The 25,202-nt window shown below is 44.3% G+C and overlaps 1 protein-coding gene across 1 annotated transcript; it reads left to right on the top strand.

The window, feature by feature from the left end:
* The first annotated feature begins 4,967 nt into the window (after window positions 1–4,967).
* On the top strand, window positions 4,968–25,077 carry CD9 (CD9 molecule). The gene is made up of 8 exons (XM_084205830.1): window positions 4,968–5,101; window positions 14,817–14,916; window positions 17,665–17,762; window positions 19,363–19,437; window positions 20,394–20,486; window positions 20,976–21,065; window positions 22,738–22,821; window positions 23,597–25,077. Exons 1-8 carry the CDS (start codon window positions 5,036–5,038, stop codon window positions 23,660–23,662), a joined length of 672 nt encoding a protein of 223 aa, XP_084061956.1. The 5' UTR covers window positions 4,968–5,035; the 3' UTR covers window positions 23,663–25,077.
* The last annotated feature ends 125 nt before the right edge of the window (window positions 25,078–25,202 follow it).

Genomic DNA, 25,202 nt, shown 5'->3' with positions numbered 1-25,202 from the left:
CAGCTCTGTGCAGTTGTGAGCAAGAGTGAGGGCATGGCAGATTCAGTTTAGATGAAATGTACATAGTATAGTATTATAAATTAATTCATTAGCCTTCAGATGATAGAGTCAGATGCATCATTCTCTCTCCCCTTCACCGTAGTCGCCTTTGATTTACAATATCCCCACACACATCACAGTGCTGTATTGTGGCAAGGGAGGTGCGTTACATCATGAGGCCCTGTGCACAAGAACCTGCCAAACCTGCCAGCACCTCCCTCGACAGCAGCCACAGCCTGTGGCCCCACTCCTGTTCCCTGCTCCTAAAATAACTTCACCCACACAGAAAGGTCTGACACATGCAGACATCAACATAGCAGTTAGATGAATCATCCTTGGAGCTGCACACATTACAGCCATGATTTCCAAACAGGCATTTTGCAATCTTCCAGAGTCGCAGCATTTGTTTGGTAAAGTTTTGGTCCCCCAACCTCCAGTCACTAGCCTGCTCCCAAACTGAAACGAGGTACAAGCACTGCTATCTGCAGCATGAGGGGCTTAAGTGGTAATTTCACTTGAAAAGGAGTTAAACACTTCCAGTGATGACAAACTGCTGCTGTGAAAAATTAGGGGGCATCCAGACTATTTTTTGGATTTCACAACAATTAAAAAAGCAAGTGTGTTTCCTTTTCCCTAAGTAATGATGACATATTCCACATCCCAGAATGGGCCAGGCTGGAAGAGATCACAGTGACTTCTCTGGCCTCACCTCCCTGCTCCAGCAGGGCCATCCCAGAGCACAGGGCATAGGATTGTGTCCAGAGGGTCTGGAATATCTCCAGTGATGAGACTCCACACTTGACTCTCTGGACAATCTGTCCAGTGCTGGGTCACTGAACAGAGAAGAAGTCCTGCCTCCTGTCCAGGTGGAACTTCCTGGGCATCAATTCCTGTCCATTCCCTCTCGTCCTATTGCCCAGCACCACCAAGCAGAGCCTTTTGGTTCCATCCTTTTACCACCCTTCCCTCCTGAAGGAGTCTACTTTCATTGGTAATAGTAAGGATGTCTGAATTATTTTGAATGGATGGTTTGTGGAATTTTTGGAATTTTTGCTTTTTATCCTATGCATTTTATCTCAAAATTTGAAAATTATAACTGATAACAAAGCAATTTCATAAAGGTCCTTAAGTTCACATTGAGATTTTCCAGTAAAATGATAACTGATTATGAAACAATTTTGTATGGGTTCCTAAGTTCATATTGAGATTTTCCAGTTGCTCTCCTGACATTATCAGTACTCATGCATCACACAGAAATGTCTTATGCCAAATATTTGCAAGGATGTGCCCAAATCTCTTCTAAACTTCTTCAAATTGCAGTTAAAACAACCAAAAAAAGTGTTTTAAAAACAAGGAAAATTAAGAAGTTTGGCTTTGGGTTTTTACTTCCAGATACACCTCCAGTTATAGCAGAAGACCGAATTTCTAGTGAAATCCCCCAGGGCTTTGTGGTTTCTTCAAAGCCTTTCTCTCGTGGCAGAAAGCAGACACACTTCCAGGATGTACAGATTTACTCCCGGCATGAGTTCTTCCAGAATCTATCTGCTATGGATACCAAACATATTTCTACCAGCACTGGAAAAGGCCAGTGCCTTTCACTTAGTGTTATCAGCATAAGTGACCCTGTGAGTCATTTTTGCAGTGACTCATTCCATTTTGCAACGGAATGCCAGTCTCGACTCTCCAGCTTCAAGGCCAGCCTCTCCCTCACAGCCCCAGATGTGGAAGGAACCACTCACCCATCACCATTCCAAAATATTTCTGTGTTGAAATAAACCAAAGTACCTTAAAATTTGTTTGGAAAGGTGAGACCAGAAGTAAGGCACTTTGTGTTATGTTCCATGGACGAGCTAAAGAGTTTAAGATGACCCAGATGACATCAGCATAAGGTCTGTGACTTCCTATTTCCTCTTTCCTCTCAAAATCCACCCCCAACTCCCTGACAGCGGAGAAGTGATGTGTTTGTACAGCCCCACCCTTCAACAGACAGACAGATCCAGCCCAGTATCACAGTCACTGCTAAAAAAAAAATCACTGAAGCTAACAGGCAAGCAAAACAACCTTTCGGTTTTTTCTCTTGTGCCTGGCTTGTACAGTCAAAGATGTCATTTCTCTACAAAGAACAAAATGTTGTTATTATATTTCTCCTTTAACTGACACTCAAGAAATCTATTAATCCCTGTCCTTTGGGGAAAGTTTTGTACTTTATCTCTCTGCAGTTCCAACCGTTTATGCCTGGCTTTTTAAGGGAGCTGAAACCTTTTAAAAGACTTGCAATTGTTTATGCAAAGAAGGCTGAAGGCCTCAAGCCAGCTGACACTAGTTCTTCCACATGTTCTAAAGGCAGTGATATGGGGAAAACAGGTTAAGGGGGCAAGAAATTCTGTAGTTCTTACATAGAATCCTTTACTACAGTCAGGAGAGAAACCCCTACTCTCCTTTGCCTTCCTATATAAATCAAAGGATCAGGGTCCTTTGGATTGTGCAGTCTGAGAAGAAAATCTTTTCTGGTGAGAAGCAAATGCTTCTCCTCTTCATTATTGGCCCAATCAAGACATTCAGTTTCACTTTTGAACAGGATAAAATAACTCAGCGTACCTGTAGAGAAAAGCTCTAGATTATTAAAAGTGTAATTTTAAAAGGGTTCTGGCAAACTCTGATTTCTTTTTATCAGCAATATCCAGAATTTGCTTTTCTTTGTGCCAGTAGGAGAAAATAACACTTTAACCACCCAAGGCCATTTTAAGTGCAGATAATAAATATTTCATGCAAAATGCCTATTATCCCATGCAAATACAAAGTTACAAAATAATAAATCAGTTTGAAGTATTTCTACAAGGGTCATGAATTTCCATTAGTGATTTCTATTACGCAAAAATTCAGTTGATTACTATCTCATTCCAGTAGTTAGAGAAGTTCAGGTGCGGTCAGAGAATTGCATCTACCAGATTGTCACACCCTGGAAGAGTGAAACATAAATGTTCTCACCAGATCCTTCATATGGAATAATAATTAAAAAAAAAAAAGCCACAGCATTATTTTCCTTCCATATTCTCGAGAATACTAAAGATGTACAAATGCATTTCACTTCCTCATAACTTAATTTGCCAGGTGAATGAGGAGTGTTTAATTTTTTACAAACTCACTGGAGGTTTTTATTGAACAGGTCTATTTCTTGCCTCTGATCAAAAGGCCCATGAATTTTAATGAGAGTTGCTTTAATCCAGTATAAGCATAAACAGCTTAATAATACAAAGGTGGGAGGGGAATTATCCAGAGTTCTTCTGTGATCCTTAATTTTAGAAACTTAAGGGAAGCCATATTACTGATGCTAACTAAGAGCATAAATTTTTAATGGCAAAGTGACGAAAGAAAACCAACCCAAAAGTCACAAGAAAACCAGTCCAAACTCAAGACTGAGACACAGGACCTCCCCTTGCTCAGTTTCCAGTTACCACCAGAGTTTAGTCACATGCATTTGTTAATTCCACCATTGCTGAATCTATATTGTTGTGGCCAGCCTCCACCCCCTACTTCTCTTTATTTTATAGGAAAGGTATTCCTGTTTTGTAACCTCCTCTGGGAAGCCGCTGCCCAAGCCAGCAGCTCCCCCTCCGCATTGCCTCTGGAATGTGCCGCATCTTATAATTTATTTTGGCAACAAAAACTCTAATATGTTTTTATTTGCATTTCAGCATGGCTTTTCTGTTTTTACTGTTCTGCTTGGGTGTTTTTTTGACTCTTAATACCTGATTAATTTCTAATCCCACAGTATGAAATTAGGGTACAAGTCCTCAGTTTTCATCCCTGAGCTAAAAGACTCAGAAGCTGAGTGCTGAATGCCCTGCTATGATGAAAGGGAAATTCTTAGTTGAAATTTTTCATGTTTTTTCTCACAACTGGGGTGACCTAAGGGCACATGCACAAACAGTTATCATGGATCAGCTGGTGAGCTGAAACCTATCCCACCTTATTTTCCTAAAGTGGATGTTTGTAACTTCATACAGACATATTTGAAAGATTAAAGGAATTAAACTATGCTGTAAGTTTATCTTCTATGAGAAAACACCCATTTAAGCTAGACTGATGCATTCATTTTAAACTAATCATCCCACAGAGGCCAAAAAGGTGATGAGGGTTCTGGAGCATCTCTGTCACAGCTGGGCCTGATTAATTAGAGGAGTCAGAAAGGGGATCTCATTGATGCATATAAACATCTCAAAGCAGGTGTCAAGAGGACGGTGCCAGACTCTCTTCTGTGGTGCCCAGTGACAGGACAGGGAGCAAAGGCCATAAACCAAAACAAGAAGTTTCACCACAACACGAGGAAGAATTTCTATACGCTAAGGATGGCAGAGGACTGCAACAGGCTGCCCAGGGAGGTTGTGTGGATTCTCTTTCTTTCTCTGGAGACATTCCAAACCCATCTGGAAACATTCCTGCGTCACCCGCTCTTGGTGACCCTGCCTTGGCAGGGGGTTTGGACGGGATGATTTCCAGAGGTCCCTTCCAATCCTAAGGATTCTGAGATGTATGCAAGAGAAGGTCGGGTTGGGGTGGGGGGGTTTATTAGATATTAGGACGAAGTTTTTCACCCAGAGGGTGGTCGGGCACGGAACAGGCTTTCCAGGGAAGCAGTCACAACCCCAACCCTACCAGAGCTCCAGGAGCGTTTGGACAACGCTCCAGGAGCAGGGTGGGAATGCTGAGGCGGCGCCGTGCAGGGCCGGTAGCAGGATTCTGGCGTTCCCCGTGCTGTCCCCTCATGTCGGGACGCTCCGAGCCCCAACGATGGCCGCGCCCGTCCCCGTGTGGCGCTGCCGGAGCGCTGGGAGCCCGCCCGGCCTGGGGCGGAGCGGGGCGGCCGCAGGTGCGGGGCGCGGCCGGGGGCGGCCCCGGGGCGGGCGGGGGAGTCCCCGAGGCACCAGGGCAGGGCCGCATTTAAGGAGCGGCGTTGGAGTGCGGAAGCCTGGTCGCCGTGTCTGCAGCCGCCACCATGCCCGTCAAAGGGGGTACCAAGTGCATCAAGTACCTGCTCTTCGGCTTCAACTTCATTTTCTGGGTGAGGCGCTCTGGGCTGTGTGCCCCGCGCTGCCTGGCGGGCAGCCCGCGGGACGGGGATGGAGGGGAGGCGAAGCGCCGGGACCCGCGCTTTGTTTGCTTTTCTCATGTGTGGTTTTGGCTGCTTTCTCCACTTGCTGCCCCCCGGAAGGAGAGGGCCGTGTTCCCGGGTGCTCACTGCTTTATTTTTCACGTTTTTGGGGTTTTATCGTCAGGCTGGGAGGGGATGCTGGGTTTGTGGATAGCCCGCCCCCACTGAGCATCCTCCAGCACTTCACGCAATCCTCGCCATAAAACTCTGTGTGCACGTCGGGCTCCCTGCTGGCTTTCCCGGTGCCGGGGCTGTGCCCGGGGTGAGTCGGTTCCTCGCAAGCCTGTGGTTGTCGTGTGTGTGAACTCCTCGTGTTGGTAGGAGCTGTGGGTTCCCTTCTGGTTTAATCTCTCGGAGCAGACCGGCGCCTCTTGAGATTGCGTCTCCGGTGTGCTTCCTGTGCCTACTACGCCTTGCTGGCTGGGCAGCATGAGAAAGCATGGCTGAGCCCAGAGGTTGGGGCTATCCTCAAGCACTCGGGGCGTGGGCACCTGGATTTAGCGCTGGCTCTTGCATGGAAAAGTTCTATGGGAGCTGTTTGTATGCGTGATGGATAGGAGCAAAGGGTATGGTTCAAAAAGCTGGGTGTTCTCTGGGGTGTTTGCCACGGTGGAGAAGTGCGTGTGTGGCTGTGATGTGGCCGAATGAAGTTGGAGCTGCGGGAAGAAGCCGCGTCTGGAGTCAGTCGCAGCACTTCCCGTGGGACGAGCGAAGTTGCCATGTTAATGAGTAAAGTGCTTGGGATGTCTCGATGTCTAAATGGGTTGCAGCAGAGTTGAGAATATACAGCCGGGCTGTAGTTGAGGGACGTTGCGCAGAACTTGACCCAGGAAAGCTATGTTGCCACCCCGGACCCGCCGGACCGTGAGCAAGGCTGGGGCATTTGCGGGGTTAGAGGTGATCAGAAGGAAAAGCCTAATAAAGCACTGCCTGAAAGTTACAGTCAGTGAGTTTCTAAACTTGTTTAAAGAGACTGAAATACTCATGGTTTGCCTTGTGCTTGTTTTGTTTGTTTATTTCAAAGCTGCAGACTTTCTGCAGAATATTTTGAGACAAAAATTCTTGTGACAACGGCATTGCCTCAAAGAAGCTCTTAACCTGAGCTTCACCACCTTGTTGTCTGGGGATAGGCTACGAATAGGGAGAGGAGTTTTGTTTGGCTCGGGATGTACCTATTGCTTGGGAGTGTCATGGTAATAAAGTGCTGAGGCTTTACTCCTGTCTTTAGGGGTGCTCGTGAATAGAGAATTGTACTGGTGACAGAATGGATAGAAGAGTGGTGGTACTGCCCAGAGGAGCTGAGAGATGATGGCTTTTCAAGTTGGCTTCTTGACGCTGGCAGTATGGAGCTAGGATGTGGGAAAGAGAAGAGGAAGAAAAAAGAATTAAAGGGAGATAAATAAATGCATCTTGGAGATCTCAGTAAGTGTCTGGAGGCCCCAAGATGCAGTGAAATGCAAGCAGCTTGGCTCAGCCAGAGATAAGTGTGTGTGTTTGACCAGCTGGAGTGGTCCTTGGCTCATGGGGACCACCACATGTCATTGTGGCCTGCTGAAAACAGTTGGAGGGGCATTTAGGGGGCAAACCTTGTGTCCTTTATGGAGAAATAAAGTAGCTGTATCTTGGGTTATTCCACACTGAGCATAAAAAGAAAGGTGTTCTGGGTCTGCCAGCAATAAAAGGCAAGAACCACCCTAATAAGAAAAAAGTCTTTATTGGTTTTTTTAAGGGTTTGCAGATGTGAAAAGTCTGTGAAGTAATGGAAGTATGTTGACAAAACTTGCTGTGCGCAAGTGTGATTCTGTACCTTTTTTTTTTTTAAATAAGTTCCCTCAAAAGGATAGGTCAGGAATTTCAGGTCTGCACCAAACCTGCAGATGACTATGGATGCCACGTTACGTGGAATGTCTTTGCTTCCATCGAGGCTTGAACAAAGGTAAGAGGAAGCAGAGAGGCTCATACAGCTTCGTAAGGGAAGTTACTGAAATAAAAAGAGAAACCTGAAAGTTGAAGCTGTATCCAAAGGAAGGCGATAAAGGTTCATAAATGCTGGTGAGCCTAATAAAATAACAGTAACATTAGCCAAAGGAAAGCTTTAGGAGTAATTTGCAAAAGCAAACCCAAGTAACATACCCCTCTTCAGACACATGATGAAAAGTTTCTCAGGGAGTTCTTCCAGGCAGTAATAGCTCCAGGTATAAAAGTTTTGGGAGCTATGTTCAGCAGGACTTTATTTTACTGGGGAAGACCTTAGTAGAGTTCTGTGCTGTAACCTGTCTTTGATTCTGAATTCTGCACAGGCTTGAACTGACCTCTTGGTACAAAGGAGGCGAAACAGGAGGAGCAGCAAATGTTTGATTAACAATTCTCCAAGGTCACAAAACACTTCAGAACTCTTAAGTGAATTGTGATTAGGTAACTCCCCCTGCTCACCATCCCTTCTCTGTGCTGGAGGGCTGGAATGCAGCAAATTGGAGGCTGTGTTTTTGCTTTATCGTAGTCTGGGATACTCAGAGAGTAGCACATATGGAGTATCTGGAAAGAGCCAAGGAGAAGATTCTTTAAAAGCTGGTGTACATGTATAGGAGGAACATTGGCTACTGCAAGGGGAAGTCAGACTTCATGAAGCTGCTGCCTTAGAGCCTGTAAAAGCCTGAATGTTGGAGAAAGCAAGGACTGGTTGGTGTTGATTCACTTGTTCAATGTCCCCTGGAAATCTCGGGTCTCTTGTAAAAACCAGGCAGTCCTGGAGTAAGATCCTGGCAAGAATAAGATGACTGTTGGAGTGGAGGCAGGGCTGTGGTGAGATGCAGCTCTGCTGTTGCAGAGAGAAGTAGTGGTGCTGGTACGAACTCAGTATAGGCCCATCTCATCTGGAGGAGCACAGGGAGTACTGCTGGGGTGCTGGCTGGCACCCAGTGTCCAGGGTGATAGAGGTGATGGCTGCCTGCTGACACAGCAGGGTGTGTGACACAGCAGGGTGAGATTCTTGCCAAAGGCAGGTATCAGGTAATTCCCATGGGAGACCCCAGCAGGAAGCTGCCTGGAGATAGGAACTAAATGATTCGGGGCAGCTTGCTGCCATGGACCAGTGAAGCCTTGGGAGAAAAGAATCCATGATGGCTTTACAAAAGCACCAGGTGAGTGCTCAGTGTCAACAGAGCAAAACCAGCTTCAGAAATGAAGGACTGAGAGAAGATGGAATATGGTGTGTAAAACTCCCAAATCCATGGCATGCTGGTGTCCCACAGTGCTGCAGGCTGTTCTGGTCATCTGCCTCTCTTCAGAGGATTATAGTGGAACTTGGTAATGTTTGGGAGAGAAAGGGGAGGGTTTCTGCCATCAGCAACTCTATCTGCAGCATGGAAATGGGCTAGAGATCCTTAGAATCATGATTGTCCAGGCAGTAGGTAGGGCCTGACTGTATTGAAAGAGGAAGTGGTGATACTGTCTCCTTAGCAGATGTTGAGGAATAGGTTGGTCAAGGGATACCTGGCTAATTAGGTTGGAAAGGACCGTTAAGATAATCTAGTCCAACCTGCTAACATGGAATTCAGCAGCCTCTTGTTAATTTTTCCTCTCTCAAGGTGCTGTGTCTTGGCACGATCTCTAAGTGCTTGACATGTAGCCCAGGAGGTTGGTCCTGGGAAATGCTACCTTCTGTCCTGTTCTCTTAACCCTACCTGAGGATCTTGTGCTTGATTCATCTGATGGCCTTTCTCCAGCAGGGAAGTCTAGGCACTAACACGGTATTATCTTAAACTTTTGGGGCTTCAGTGTTGTGGCCTAAATGGAAGGAAGGGGACACCTTTGGATGTTTGCACCAAGTCCAGTTAAGCATGGATTTGTAAGTTTTGGGGTTCATTCCCCTCTCTGAGGTGTTGGAATTTGGGATTGCTGTGTTTTCTCTTGGGATGGAGTGTGGCAGCAGGCACCAGGCTCCTTGCTCCTGTTGTGCTGTCCTTACTGGGGCTGATGTTCTCCCACACAGGTTTGCAAACAGCTCTACTGTCTTGGTATGGCCAGTGCTGGCCCTGGCATCCCTGACAGTCTGCTTTCTATGAATACAAGTTTGGGGCTGTTTTGGGGTGTGGGAGGAATGTGTCAAGCCTGATACAGGACTAATTTTTTTTTTCCACCAGGCTGGCTTGATCTTGGCAAGAAGTCAATAGAAACAACACATTTTGTTCCTTAAACCTGAGCAGTGGGAATGGTCTTAGCAAAGTTGCCTTGGACCAACCTTAGTGTGAGCAATGCTGAATTGCCTTGAGATGTGTAATGTGTGACTGCCTTTAGCTGTGCTCCTTTAACTCCCTGGGTTTGCTCAGGCTTGTTGGTCCTGGTGATGAAGTCTTTTCATAGGAAAACTGTGGGCTTCTGAGGAACTTGGATCACACCAGGCAAGTGCCTGCCTGTTCTCCCACTGGCCTCCTACTGCTGAACAAAAGCAAGGCCTTGCGTTGTTAAACTTCAATGCTGAGGTTTCCCCTTGTAGATTTTGTGGAATATGAAGACATCTGCTGCTAATATTTATAGTTTAATGTATTTTAGGCAAGGAAGTGCTGAAGCACAGGGCAAAGTTCATGCTGAAGTTTTGAGCAGTCATTTTCTTGCTCCTTTCCACTAATGGGCAGCTCTCTTGTCCTGACTTCCCACTCTCCAGAATGCCATGTGTTTTATGAATAAATGCATTTTTGTGTGGTAGTGCCTGCTAAAGTAAGATGAGCAGAATTAGGCCTGGAGAGCCCTTTTCTTTCTGTAGTTCAAAGATACCTGTGACTTTGTTCTGAGCCATAATCTCAGCTGCTTTTGTGCACCAAGAATAGCAATTCAGAGGGTCTTTCCTCCTCCAGCAGGGGACTTGCAGGATGGGCAGGCAAATATACATGTGTCTGTTAGTGTGTATATATGCAGGTGCATATGAAAAACCCAGAAATTAGTTGCTTTTGTTTCTGTTATGAACTGATGCAGTTGCTGGCTACAGTGTGAGAATCTAATGCTGCTTGGGCTCCAGCTCAGTGTATATTGACTCCAGTAAGTTCTGTCGAGTCAGGAATGGAGTTTGGAGTATGTTGCCTTGAGACATCCGATGTGAAGCTACTCAGAGTTCCAGTCGTCCTGGCTCCTATTTGCAATTCTAATTGCAAATATAAGTTGATTGGCTTCTGAAAAGGAACTTGTCTGAAATGGGCACTAGTCTTGGCAGTGGTTCAGGAATTTTGTAATGCTGCTCCTACTGTACTGGAGCACCATTTTATTGCAAAAGGTGCTGTGGCATTAACATAGGCCACAACATTCTTGAAAGTAGCTAAGCAGAAAGAAAATACTTCATTTCCAATCCACTATTTTCCAAACTAGTTTGAAAATAGCTGCAGTTTCTTGTATAACTGCAAGTCCACATAGCACAAGTGTTAGGGAAGCTGTTTCAAAACACTGAAAACCTGTGCTGTTGTGGATAACACCAATTCTGTAATTGAGGGTTTAGAGTGATGTTGAGCCTCACTTGTAGCTAGTGTTTATGGAGTTTTATTTATAGAGTATCAGCCAGTAAAAGGACAGAAACAGTTCATTACTACTCATAATGTTCTCAATTTCTTTGCCCGTGCTTTGCAACGTTATAGATCTGGTCCTGGCTTTTTTAGTTCAGTCTAAAACAAGAATTTATAGAAGTAAATTCTTATGCAGTCAGATTTTTAGCTAAAAGTTCAAGTGTTTATGGGATGAAGATGGTGACTTTTTGATGTCTTCCTGTCACAGCCTGGTGTAAACCAATATATGGAACAGTAGTGTTGAGCCTGATATACCTTCTTACTTCAAGAAAAAGTGTTCTGTTAGATACCATACTTAGCTGACAACACTGAAAGTACTATTTACTTTTGACTGACTTCTTTATTTTTGCATAATGACTTACCTTCTGCTGAGGTAGTGCCATGAGCTTAGTCGAGGTTGTATGTAAACTTGGCCTAAAGGTGTCAAAATGGGAAAACCCACTTTTTTTCACTTTTTTTTTTTTTTTACTTTTTTTTTCAGTGCAAGGGCCATGGGTTGGGTGAGAGGAGGGAAGTCCTGCACAGGAGGCTCACTAGGGAACATGCAGGGCTATGTCAGAAAGGAAGATAGACCAAAAAAGCTGTTTTTCCTGTTGGAACAGGCAGAAAGCTGTATGCGGGAGTGAGCTTTAGGGGCAAAAGGGGTGTGTTTGCATGTAATGGGAAAAAAAAAAACACAACCTGAGAAGCCTTTAGAGCACTAGGAGAGGAGTGGCCAGGTAGTTTTATCATTGTTACAGCCGTGGAACATCGAAGCAGTGCTGGAATGAGCTGGGAGTAGTGGTTGGGGAAAACAAGGAAGCTTGTTTTGCTGGCGCAGGGAAGTCAGTAGTGTAATTGTGCCAGGACATGCTGTTACTGGAAAATCACTGCCACAAACTTCTCCAAAACAGCGAGTGAGCAGTATCTCTTTAACTTCATGTTTTGGCCAGATTGGGAAAAATAACCCTACCCTGTTTTCTGAGGTCTTTTTTCTGTACTTGTCACTACAGAAACATACTACTTACCTGTTTGATAAGCATGCAGACCCATTCTCTTCTTTGTCTGTGTGAAACCAGACAAAATGGATTACTTTCAGGAATACAGTGTTGTTCTTTTCTGGCTAAATTTCTCTTTCAGCGCAGGATAGAGCTTCTTAGAAATGCAGCTCAATTCCTGTGACAAAACAGGTCTATGAGATGGAGAATCCCCTTGGATTACCAAACAAAAACCCAACAATTAGGTTATCTGGTGATCTGCTTCCGCGCAGCCGAGGTTGGGGGCCTTGCACCCCTTTCCCAGGAAGGAAAAACAGCTCCCAAACCAGCCCAGCACAGATCCCATCCTGCTAGCATAGTGTGGGTGAGCAGGGAGGTGACAGTGCCTCAGCTTCTAGTGTGCCACACTGGCCAGAGGTGCTGGCAAATGCCCGTGGCGCTGTGCTTTTCTCTTCCTCAGAGGCTGGTGTTGCTGTGTCCTCCTTTCTCCCTTGTTTTGATGGAAACTTGAGGCTTCAAGTTTCTTGCCTTCTGCTTTAAAACTGCCTTTTTTTAGTTCAGTGGTCAGTCTGGATAGGAAGAGCACAAACTGAGAACATAAGTCTGGTTTCCTTAATAAACTCAGACAGAAGGTCTCTTATTCTTGCATGAAGGAGCTGCCTTTTATTTCTAATTCACCACGCAGAGAATTATCAGTGTTTAATTCTACCCCTTTTTTTAGGGCTGTGCAGCAGTTCACTGGCATGAAGTGTTATCATTGTTCTGTGATCCTGTAAGTCTCTTGTCTCCCTGGCACCTTCTTAATCTTTCCCACAGAGTGACTGCTTTTCCAAGGAGAAAACATGCCATGTACCTCTGTGTGGTGGTGGGGAAGAGTTAAATTTTTGTTTTGAAAGGAGCTATAATAAGTGTATCATCTCTGCCCAATGTGAACAGACCAGTTTGTTTCTGGAGGGCATTAACTGAGCCTTCTCCTTTGCTTGGAATGTTAAGATTTTCTGCAAGGTTACAGTATGGCTTAAGAGTTTCTCTAGTTTTACAGTCCTTTTCTGTGCCCTGTTCCATTTGCAGAGCTCTCTATTCAAGCACTGGAACTTGTCAAGCTGTAAATAAATTTGGTAGGTGAGAAGAGCTGGGTGTTCAGGCTTGTGGCTTCACAATTTGTGAGTTCCTGGCAAAACCAGCAGAGGCTCTAGGCTTCTTCTAATGATGGGGATCCGGATCAGCTATAAAAGATGACGACTGCTAGACGACCAGGAAAGGGAGGCTCAAGCAGAGTGTTATTAAATACTAGGTGACTTAACAGCAGTCTCAAAGCAGAGTTTTTTCCATCACTAAGCCTTTCTGATGTTTGAACTGAAGCACTGGGGTGAGATGAGGTGGCAAAGGCTTTTTTTAAGTGATGCTGCAGTCAGGAGAGCAGGTAGAGTAGCAAACCTTCTCTCTGTCAGCTCCCCTTTGCTCCTCTCCCTCCCCTCGGGGTGCAGCACAAGAAATTGAAATAATGATGCTATTGTGACATTCTGTGTCGTACCAAGGTGCTCCAGCATAACTTAATCATACTGTCAGGGTAGCCCTAGCAAGGCAAGCAGGAGGTGTGTGCAGGTGTGCCTTGGGCGTAAGCACCAGAAACACCAACAAAGGCCTTTTGGTGAGCTCTGGAATCCTCCAGGTGGGTTTGGCTCTTTGGGTTGTGTGTCACTTGATCTGTTTTCCCAGCTACAGCCTTGCAGCTCCTCTTGGAGGCAGGCCTGGCATTCAGGCTCCTGCCATACAAGAAAAGCTGGTTTAGGAAAGCTGGGGCTGTCTGTGAGCAGGAACTCTTCCACAGCAGGGAGAAGGGGCTTTTGGGCTCACACCTCTCAGGTGGGCTTGGTGTGAACGTGGTGTTGTATCCTTGGGTGCTCGCCAAGGGAACGCTGCCCCTATTCCCACTAAAAATTGCCATTATTAAACAATTCCCAGTTTCTTAGAGGTAAATCAACAATGTTGTTTCTTTCTTCAAGGACCTTCTTATTGAGGTCAGGCCTTGTTTTTATTTTTGCTTTTCATGTGTGCTTTGCCTGACCAAAGCACCAGACTTCATGAACTTATTGCTCACTCTTAAATTTAAATTTTTAATGTCTGCTACAATGTTTGGGATTTCTGTCCTCATCTCACTTTTGTAGAGCTTTTTTTAATAGTTAAATGGTCTTCAAAGGAAGAGCTGAGAAGCACACTCCAGCTTTATACTTTGTCCTGGTTTCTTCATTTTTTTACATTCAAGAAAACCCTTTTTTTTTCTTTTTAAAGGAGGATTCAGTCTCTTCTAAGCAAACTGTTGCCATTGGCCTTACCAGAGTGCAATTTCCTCTTTCTTGCAATACTTCCTGTGGCTTTTGCTAGATGTTTCATCCAGAGGCTAATTTATACACAAAGTGACTTGCTGCAAATACAGACACCAATGTTAAGAGGAACCTGGAGGCATACAGGCAGAGATTATAAAGAAATAAAACTAAATATTACCTAAAATTCTATTGCATTGCTCCAGATCAGCAACGTTCTACTGCTGCAGCTGGTATTTTCTTATTCCTGTCAGTGTGGCTACTTAATGGGTTGGTTTTATCATGTTTGGCAAGAATGGCACTCTTCTTGAACTCCCTTCCATGATAGACTGAACTCTCAGCAGTCTGTTTAATACACTAAAACTTCAGCTGGCCTTACAAGGCGCTTTTCCTTGTGATACACTTGCTCTTCAGTATGCAGCTTTAAGGTCACTATGCCATGCAATGTCTGCATCCCCCCAAAATAAAACAATGCATGGAAGGATCAGTGGAAATACTGACATTTGGCTAAACTGTGGATATTTTCAGAAAGGAACAAGAATGGTGTTGTTCTCCTGTGCCATTGGAGTTTATGTTATGTAAATGCCTCTGTCAACAGGGTGCCTCATGTCTGGGACTTTGTTCATGTGTTGGTATCCCCATCCTTTTATGCTTGTCCTTTGTCACCACCTCTTTAAATAAAAGCTGTATCCTTTGTTTGCTTCTGATTTTGTTACTAATGCAAGGCTGGGTGGATTAGTTGGTATCATTTAACAAGCCTTCCTTTTTCTTACAGCTTGCAGGGACAGCAGTGCTTGCAGTTGGACTATGGCTTCACTTTGATTCACAGACCAAAAGCATCCTTGAACTGGAATCTGACACAAAGTTTTACACAGGTGAGCTGAAGCATCACTTAGGGGATAGGTCATACTTTTGTGCCCTGATTTCCAGGCTGCTCAGAAACTTTGGCCTTTCTTAAAGGGTAAAAAGGCAAAACAGCCCTAAACACCCCAAGAACAGCTTCCCCTGGCTGGTGTTGGGAGCAGCTTCCCCTGTGAGCTCTTGTGCAGACAGCAGTGCTGCCATGTGAGTGGTTTCTTCGCTCTTCAGCCTTTTTCCCCACAGTAGTTTGTCTCTGTTGCTCTCAGTAAACACTTTGTAATCCCAGAGGCTCCTGGAGGACACAGAGGATGTTTCTTCATCCTATGCTCATCACCCTATGTGTCAGCAAAGTTTCACACTGAACTGAGTAATTAATATTTTTTCTCCAGAGTGACCAACCTGAGCTACCCAAAACACAACTCTGTTGCCTCATCTCTCAGAAGGAGCACATGCACTGTTGGCTAACTGTTAAAGCCCCACATCTCCTAATTCACCCTGAACTGAATGCACTAATATCTTGGTACATATGAGAATTATTCCAGCCAGCATGGATTAATGTAGCTTTAGCTAGACCATGTGGAAGGTGTTTGTAACGTCATTAATTAGGGGACATGCACATTTTTAGTTTGGTAATGTCATAGGAATTCCTAAATGAACTGGATTTTATCTGAACTTTGATTTTGATCTCTACAGTCACTTTTAAGCTGGGGCAGGGGAACACACATAATTTGGTTATTGTCACCTCTAGGTGCTCAGACCCTTGGAGCACCTCTGCTATGAGGAAAGGCTGAGGGAATTGGGATTGGTCAGCCTGGGGAACAGAAGGCTTTGGGGGTAACCTCACTGTGGCCTTTCAGTCCCTGAAGGGAGCCCACAGGCAAGATGGAAAGAGACTCTTGACAAGAGCCTGAAGTGACAGGACAAGGGGGAATCTCTTCACAGTGACAGAGAGCAAGTTTAGGTTGGATATCAGGAAGGAATTCTTCCCTGTGAGGGTGCTGAGGCCCTGGCACAGGGTGCCTGGAGCAGCTGTGGCTGCCCCATCCCTGGAAGTGCCCAGGGCCAGGTTGGATGAGACTCTGAGCAACCTGGGATAGCAGGTGTCCCTGCCCATAACAGGGGGTTGGAATTAGGCAGTCTTTAAAGGATAGCTTCATCTTTCTTTTGCCAAAAAACTGGCTCCTGTCTTTGGCTACTCTACTGTGACAACTCCCAGGCTGGTGTCTGAAGGGTCACTTGCAAGGAGGTGCAATTTATGTTGCAGTCTCTTAGTCCTGGGGTGGCCTGTGCCTGCAGGGAATACTGTTAGGAATGGTGTAGAGGCCATAGTTGGGAATGTTGAGATGCTCATGGGACTTCATGAAGAAGCTGCAGGCATGCAGGCAGGTTATTGGTGAGAAAATTTGTGGTTTACCCTTGATATGATGGCATCTTAGCAAACTGGGGGGTTCTTGGAGCTGCCAGGAAGATTCCCAGATGTTTCTAAGGGGATCTCAGAAAAAGAAGAGAAATCTAAACTTGGTTGTTAAGCTGAATATTTAACAAGTCTTATTTTGGGTAGTCTAAAACAACTCTTTCATCTCCTAAAACATGAAAGGTTTATGGTGTGATGCTTAAGCTACTGGCTGGATGCAGCCAGTGGAACCTGCTTGATATCTCTGTAGGTTTAACTGAGTTTTAACAAGAAGCTCAATAGGAAGCTGCTTTAACATAATTTCTGCTTTAACAGACTTTTCTGGGAGTAGAGTAGTTACTGACTGCAGTAAGTTACAAAGCAAGTTACCTCAAAAGCTTTCTGTGCAACTCAGTCTGGAATAAGTGGTACTGTGGTACTGACGGACTCTTTTTTTTTTTTTTTTCTTCTTTTTCAGAATGGAAAAAGGTTCAGTTGAGATTAAAAAGTCCATATTGGAATTTCCTCCTGATAGGAAACGTCAGGCTTAATCCCTTACAAATGCTGCATCAAGGAGTTGTTTATTTTGGCAGCTAATCTTATTGGTTTCCATCTAGAATATATACTTTGCAAAAGCTTACATCTAGCTCCCTTTAATTAGTATTGAACTGTTCTTATGTCCCCATTGATAGAACTGTCTTGCTTGTTCCACGTGCTTTGTGCTGGTTCTTTGATGCTTCACCACCCCTGCAATATTCTTTGTCATCCTCTGGGAGTTGTCTTGCTCACCACACCTTGCTGCTGTCTCCAGCTCACAGCTATGATGATTAGGCTGGTTGTTCCCAAATTCAGGAGCCAGAGGATTTGGTGTAAACAGAGCCTTTTACCTCAGAAATGTTTGCTCTTTCTGCTTCAACATACTCACTACCTTATTTCTGGGCAGAATAGTTTACAAGCTCTGACACTTTTAATAATCTGAAGAAGCATCTGCTTCAAGACTTTGCAGTTGTTGATAAATCACAATTCCAGTTGTTTCTATCTTCACCTGAGGAGAGGTTAATAACTCTTGGCTCTGAGCCTGTTGTAAAAAGTGTCTTACAGGCTGTATCTTGACTATTTTTTAAAGCTTGTGAAACTGCAGTATGGGTGTCAAACTGTGTCAAACTGAAGGTTTTATGTATCAGTTTTTCAGATGCATTTGCTTTGAAAATTCAGCACAACCTTTTTTTTTTTTTTTAAACTTGAAACACCTCAGTAAAGAAACTTAAATCTTGACAAAAGCTACCAATGCTATTTGTGGAGCAATTAATTTCATACCTTGCTGCTGAGGTCTCAATGACCTGCACACCTTTGTTTTCCTCTTCCCTAGGTGTTTACATCCTTATTGGAGCTGGTGCCCTTATGATGCTGGTTGGTTTCTTGGGGTGCTGTGGTGCATCACAGGAATCTCAGTGTATGCTTGGCCTGGTAAGTGCTCAGGGTAATGCTTAAATTTTTGAGCCGCATGATGAGAAAGGAAGGAAAATACTACTGTGTAATTCAAGGGCAGCAGATTGTGGACCTAGAACAATCAGTGTGTTTAAAGTCATGGTCACCTACATAATGCTGAAATGTTAAATATAGTTCTCATCTCTGGCCTGAAATCCAGATGCCCTGCTGCATTTGAACAGAGGATGATATCAAGAGGCTGGATGTGTCTGACATACACTGAAGTGTCAAGGCTGGGAGTATTGTGAGCACAGAACTAAAATATTGAGCAGTGCTATCATTGCTAGACAGTTCATCCTGGACTCTGAAGGTAGTGCAATCTTTAATCTCTGAGACCAGAACTGTGGTATTTGGTGCTTGAAACAACAAGGCTCTACTGTTCATTATCCCAGGATGAGCTCTTCTACTTGACAACTGCTCTGCAAGCCAATTACTGGAGAGCAACCTCATTGTTTTCAAAATGGGGGTGAGCAGTAGCACTTACTGGGTTAGTGCACATCTGTACACTTGCAAAACTACTCATCCAAATAACCAGAAGACTCAGTTAATGAAAGTCAGCCACTATATGTAAAGGCTGATCTCCCAGGGTGTTCAGGTCTGATCCGACTAGCTCTGGACTCTTGGCCCCTCACAGCCTTTACAAGGACAAAAGTAAAAGACTAGAGGCGCTCTTCTCCTCGGGACCAAAGTCTTATTTTATTCCTTGATAGGAGTCACTTCAGGATGCAGGTGATGTCCTGGGGAAAAAAGAGACTTGGGGGTCTCCTCCCCGGAGATTTTAAGCTTAGGGGAAGGGAGCCATAGCCAATGGGACACAAGTGAGGAAGGGGTGAGAGGAGGAGTAAACCTGGAACAAACCATTACCACCCAGGCTTTTGGGGGGTGTGGGTCGGGGGGGAATGGGACAAACCATGTGATCAGTGCAAATTTCCAAACACCCAGTGCAAAAACAACAGCTAGATAAACTATTTAGTGCAATACAGCATCTATAGCTAGTGGGAGAACAATTCCCCTTCTGTGTCACGGAAGAATCTAAATTCAAGTATTTGTTGCAAAATTATCCCTCTAGCCCTTTCTGAGTATCTCTCTAAAGTGCTCGTAAATGATAGTGGTGTTTTGGGTCTGGTAGTCAGTGAGAGACAGGACACCTTCATTTGTGTTTTGTGGGATATACAACAAAATGACCATTAGTTCTCTGGGAGTTGGTGGCAAGCTAGGAATTAAGTAATGACTCCTAAAGCAGCAGGAGTGACAAACCAGAGTATAGAATTGTTGCCAGCTGTTGTGATGTGTCTGAATGACTTAGCTTCAAAGTTGGAGTTAACAGATGATTTGCCTTAATTAACACTGATCAAAAAGCAGGACTGGTGCTTGGAGAGCACTGCCAGACTTTCCAACACTCCTGGGAAGAAGTGCTGACCCAGTCTCCTTTTTCCTGGTGTTATTAATGTCTCAAACCTCCAACTGCAACCTGGTTGTGTGACAGCTCCCACAAGTCTGGACAAATTTGCAGTGTACGTGTGTGATGCTGGTTTGTGGTGCTCTGGCCTTCGTGAATAACATGGTCTTTCTTTTCTAGTTCTTCTTCTTCCTTTTTGTGATTTTTGCCCTTGAAATTGCAGCCGGCATCTGGGGATTTTCAAATAAAGAAAAGGTAGGTTGCTCTTAAAAGTTAGGAGTGGTGAGATGCTGGAACAGGTTTCCCAGAGAATCCGTGGCTACTCCGTCCCTGGAAGTGTCCAAGGCCAGGTTGGATCGGGTTCTGAGCAGCTTGGTCTAGTGGAAGGTGTCCCTGCCTATGGCAGAGGGGCAGGATTTAGGTGATTTTGAAAGCTCCTTTCTGACCCCAAACACTCCATGATTCTATGAATGTGCCCACAGTCAGCAATCTGCTGACATCTATACCAGTACAAGTCAAAAAATCCTTATTACCCAGGGAATTTGGGGTGGAGGGAAAAAGGCTGATCCAAGCAAAACAACACAAAAAATCTAACTAACATTTAAATACAAGACTGTAGCAGGGAAGCCAGAGTCCAAGAGGCTGTTGCCTGCTGGAGGTGCCCTCCAGAGAGTACCTGACTGAGTTGTGAGGTGAAGCAGGCTGGCTGGGAGTCTTTACCACTTCCAGAGAGAGCTGGGTCAGCTGACAGCTGAGTGTATCTCCACTTGAAGCATAACTGATATGGCCTCTCCCTCCCAAGCAGTCAAGATTGTCTTGTTTCAAAATCACATGCTTAATGACCAGGGTTGCTTTTCTGCTCTCATTATATTATACAATGGGGAAGTATAGAAACTACTGGGGTACAATAGAATAGGGAATATTTTTGGGCAGCCAGTGGGCAAAGAGTTGATTCTCTCACTCCTCGTAGAAGGTCAGAGATTGGGAAGGGGAAACAGTCTTACCTGTTTAGAGGTGTGGCACTTAAAGTGAGTGTACAGTTATCTCTCACCTGAAATATCTGTCCACCCTCTGTTTGTACATGGCAGAAAAATGGGTGTTGTAGGCTGCAAGAGTTTTGATAACTGACTTGCTGAAAGCGAGTTTTTCATAATTAATACAAGGTATGACACTAACACACCACTAATAGACGACTCTTTGCTTTTCCTTAGATTATTGATGAGTTAAAGGAGTTCTACATGGACACCTACAGAAAGAGATCTCAGACAAGCGCCAGAGACACCCTGAAAGCATTTCAGTTCACTGTAAGTATATGGTTCTGCTTAACCTGGACAGTAATGCAGCTGCTCCTCACACTGTTCTTGCCCTGTACAATTTTTTTACAAGTTAGAAGAAACCAAAGATTGCAGTGATGTTTCTGTGTAGTATAAATGAATTCAGGATTTTTTGTCCTGAATGCCTTTTTGTCCCTTTGAAGTGTCTAGAGTTAGTTCTTGTTTTTCTTGTTTTTTCTTGTTTTTCTGTGAGGGTTCAGCCTTGTGTCCATAAGGAACGCAGGCGGTTGCCAAAATGATTTTGTGTATACCTAAAGATCTAGCTCTTCCTTTCAGAACCTTGTCCTTTAATTGAATAAAGGCTTGTTAAAATTAGGTTGATAGCAGTCATGTTGACAGGACTTGGTCTGTAATAAAAGTTAATGTAAATTATTTCCCTTTTTTTTTTTTTTAAACCAGATTACTGAACAAAAATAAGCATTATTTAATCTGGGTCTCTTTTTGTGTTTTCTGTTGTAGCTAAACTGCTGTGGCCTTACTGGAGCTGTGGAGCAGCAGTACATGGACACCTGTCCAGCAAAGACACTGTCTGAGTCATTCTCTATCAAGGTAAAGCTTGATGTAATTCACCACCAGCTCTGCCCAGTGGGTAGAGTGAGAAGCATGCTTCAGGAAACCCTCCCAGTCTGTGGGAAATGCCCATGTCACACTGGTGTGTTAGTCTGTGTCTGTGATCAGGCTGGTTGTGGAAAACAAATCCACTGTTACTGTGGAAAGAACAAGCAAGAAGTCTCACCTTGCTTAGGAAATGTGCAGCCTGTGTGTCACAGACTCACTGCTGGGGTGGGCAGTGGGAGATCAAACGTTTGCCTAAAGAAGCCCCCTCACAGTGCCTTGAGAGCTCTCTTCATTGTATCTTCCTAGTGCTTGCTGGGAGCTGTCAGCTCCCTTCTGGTTAGGGAGAAGTAGAGTTTATGGTGGGAGCAAGTCTGAAGCTTCAAGGACAGGGAGAGGGGGGTGAGGTGTTGGTAGCCTGTTCAGGTGTGTTGGTGACTGTGAAGGCAATTCTGTGAATCAGGTTTCCCTGCTGCAGTACTGCTGCAGAGGTGCCTGTATACCACAAATAACAGGAGAAAACAGCTTTTGTAGTTTTTCACCACCCCTCTTCCTATTTTTCCTTACAAACATCCTGTGCTATTGCTTTATGCTCAAAGACAGTTTGTATGAGTCCGTCTGTGGTTCTTACCATGCAGGAATTCAATTAATGACTTAGGTTTTTTTCAATTTAATTGACAGTTCACCTATCTGCCCATATGAGATTGTTCAGTCTGTATCTTTAGTCCTGTCAATGCAGTCTGAGTTGGAGTGTGTGGGGGCAGCTGAGACTGCACGCAGTTGTTTGTTTTTATTGTGCTGTGTGTTTTAGCTTCATCTATTGACTTCATCTTGTGATGCCCATTCCCAATTGTAGAAAAACAGTGGATAGATTACAAGATCGAAGAAATGCAATGGAGTGTACCTCTAAGAAGCAGTGCTGTGCTGGTATACTAATTGAACTGACTCATTCTTACCAGTATATCCCTTTAATCTCAGATTGAGTCTCTTTCTAGACTGAATAAGGAACAACAACAAAAAAAGGTAGCTTTCAGCAGCTCACTGATGTTTGCTGCTGGAACAAGCAGGACAGAAGCTGGGATGAGTCTTTGACCAGCTACCAGGCTCTTAAAGATTAATACCTCTGTAAAAGTGCCTTGTTTTTTTTATTGGCCAGCATGTGTCTGTTCTGGAAAAGGAACTATTTTATTTTATTTTTAGCTGCAAGGGTAATTCTTTGTCCTGGGAACATTTAACTGGCCCCTCTATGAATCTGCCCCCGGCATGGATCCTAGCCTAGGTGTCCTGCTATTACCATGCACTGTGGGTTCATGAGGTGTCTGCAAAATTACAGTAGCAATTAGCAATATCAAGAGTGGCTCTAAATCTCTTTTGATAAGGGATGAGCATCATCTGAAGTGCTGACAGCCATTAGTAACAAGCCAAGCCTGATAAACTGCGTGTTCAGATTGAGAGGGCAGTTCTGCTGTAGTCAAGGTGCTGTTAACAAGTCTGAAGTACTTGAAGAGTAGATTTAAATTTCTCCAGCAACTCTTGTGTAGGACCATCCCTGGCTCTCTTTGAGGATGTGACCAGTAAAGGCCAGATCAAGGCAGCTTTTAAAAGATGAGTCTTCAAATGAACCTTGTGTGTGTAAAACACTAATGAACCATCTGTTCCATTTCAGTCCTGCCCTGATGCCATTGATGATGTCTTCAAATCCAAATTCAACATCATTGGAGCAGTTGGCCTTGGCATTGCTATAATGATGGTAAGTTTCTAGATTATTTAGAGAGTGGTCAGGGGATATACACAGCAGAAGTCTTGTAGAGCAGGGCCTGCCCCACAGCTCATAAGGCCATTCCAGTGAGGACAAGTCCTAGCAGGATCAGGGTGTGTGCTGCAGGGCCCTGAGGCAGTGCAGAGGCTGGGATGTCTCAAGCCTTCCTGCTTCTGCTTTGGATTAGGATCTGCCTCCTTGCACTTTCAGCAGTGGTGAAATCTTCTCAGTGATGTGTGTATATATGGAGTGAAGATGTATTGGTCGTGTTGCTGGCCCACATCTTAATCCTGATATCTGTTGGGGTTTCTTCTCTTTCCTTTATAACAACATATATATATATATATATATATGTATGTATGTATGTATGTATGTATATAACAACAGGCTCTTCTGGAGGGCTGCAATAACAGGGCTGCTAAAAAAACTTGCACTTGTGTTTGACCTCTCTGGAGAAAAGCACATGCTGAGATGATCAAAGCTTTCTTAGGAGATATGGCAGTGGTTTATAGCTGCTGTTGCTGTGCCAGGGCTTGAAGATCCTTGTGGGTCCCTTCCAACTTGACATATTCTGTGATCTGTTTCCATGTACTGAGGTGAATGGGATTCCTGGGAATGAACTTTAGGGATTGGGGGGTGGGGAATGGCAAAGTATAAAAATACAGAATAAATGTGACCTCTGGGCTGAGAAGAGCAGCTTGTCCTCATGCTGATAAAAGCGCATGCTTTGCTTTCCTGATTTCTAATCTGTATGCTTTCTTTCTAGATTGTTGGCATGATATTCAGTATGGTTCTGTGCTGTGCCATCCGCAGGGAAAGAGAGATGGTCTAAGAGCTGCAAACCCAAGATTCTTGCACTATAAAAATCTTTGCCATTAACTTTTGTGTTCTGAGAGCATTTCTAAAAAGTTATATATTTGTTACCTTTTCAATGCTTTATTTGGTACTGATGTAGGTCTGCTTTTTAACGTAACCGTTACAGGTTAAAATGATAAAAGTTTATCTGACTCAAGACAAACATTGTACATAAAATATCTGACTTTCTTGAAACTTACATAATTTGTAATTTATGTTGGAGACAATTTGATACTTAATAAAGCCTATTAATAAGGTGTATTGTTTGTGGGGAAGAGGAGATGTTGCTATGTTGATTAATCCCACTGTTTGTTGCATAGCAAGGAGTTGAAGTTGCATAACAGGTTAAGTGTTTTTGGGATAATGCAGCAAAGCACTCCTATAGCAATGCCCCATGTTGGAAGGGAATGGGAAATGCTGTCAGGGGAAGGTGTGGTCATTCCTCTTTCCTTGGGGTGTGTGAATGAAAGCAGGTCTTGAGTACATTCTGAAAATGTCACTGCTGTAACACTTTTACTGTCACCTCCCTCGAGGGTGGCAAAGGCTGGCTGTCACATAGGTGATGTGCAGGCAGTGGTAGCTTGATGCAGCCAGGCTGGGCTCTGCCTTGGGGCCAGCTGTGCTTCCTGACATCAGCCTGTCTGCTGCCACAACTGTCCCCTGACACCTGGCACGCCCTTGGCAGGGCACATTGCCTAGTGCATGCTCAGGATTTTCTCACTGGCTGGCTTGGGGCTTTCTTTCCCTAAAGCCTCTGAGGTGCAGTCTCAAGGGCTTACAACATGTGTGCCAAATCTCAGGTTTCCAAGTGGAATAAACCTAAGTTGCATGAGCAGTTAAGTGTCTAGCTCTGCAGTTGCAGAGTTGAGGCTGTCCAGTTTCAATTTAAATATGGGTATGGAAGAGAGCAGAGACACCAGTGTGGAATCCTTAGCCTAAATAATTACCAAGTTGTCCAGTATTTCTACTCTAAATGGCTTTTAAGTGGGTTTTGTTGTTGGGTTTTTTTTTTTTGTTTCTATAATACTTCCTGGTGGGGGTGACCTATGGGCTTACCAGAAGGTTGATGTGCTGTTCCTGTACCTGGTGCTCACTTACTGTACAATCTCATCTGTGTTCTTGGAAGCTTCTGGTCTCTCTCCTCTGGGTAATACAAATGTCTCTTGAGTAGTCCTTGCTTGTTCCCCTCTTTCTCCTGTGAGGAGGTTGGTATTTATTATGAGAAATACCAGAATTGGTGGGTGTCAGGCTCTGCTGATGCATGAATGTATTGTCACCTTTTTTGTTACCCACTGTCACTGGTCTAAGGGAACCATACAGCTCTCCTCTGTAACATGTTGCACTGTTCTGTGTTCATAGGCCTTCTTTAAAAAAAAATAAAATTCAAAAAAAGTCAAATGGTAATCCTGCTTTTGTATGTCTCGCAGAGACTGAAATTACTCCAGAAAAGAGTTGATCTAATTTTCTTTTGTGGCTATATGTGGCAGCCTGGAGGGGAAAATCTCTCATGGGAATTT

The sequence above is a fragment of the Fringilla coelebs genome (genome assembly GCF_963513975.1).
Source record: "Fringilla coelebs genome assembly, chromosome: 5".
Classification (NCBI taxonomy): domain Eukaryota; kingdom Metazoa; phylum Chordata; class Aves; order Passeriformes; family Fringillidae; genus Fringilla; species Fringilla coelebs.
This window is presented reverse-complemented; position numbering and strand designations above follow the sequence as displayed.

Excerpts from the sequence above, each read along its gene's own strand:
- CD9 (XM_084205830.1), top strand. The coding sequence starts at position 5,036 with ATGCCCGTCAAAGGGGGTACCAAGTGCATCAAGTACCTGCTCTTCGGC. Across the intron at positions 17,763-19,362 it reads CTCAGTGTATGCTTGGCCTG|TTCTTCTTCTTCCTTTTTGT; the intron begins GTAAGTGCTCAG and ends TTTCTTTTCTAG. Across the intron at positions 20,487-20,975 it reads TGAAAGCATTTCAGTTCACT|CTAAACTGCTGTGGCCTTAC; the intron begins GTAAGTATATGG and ends TTTCTGTTGTAG.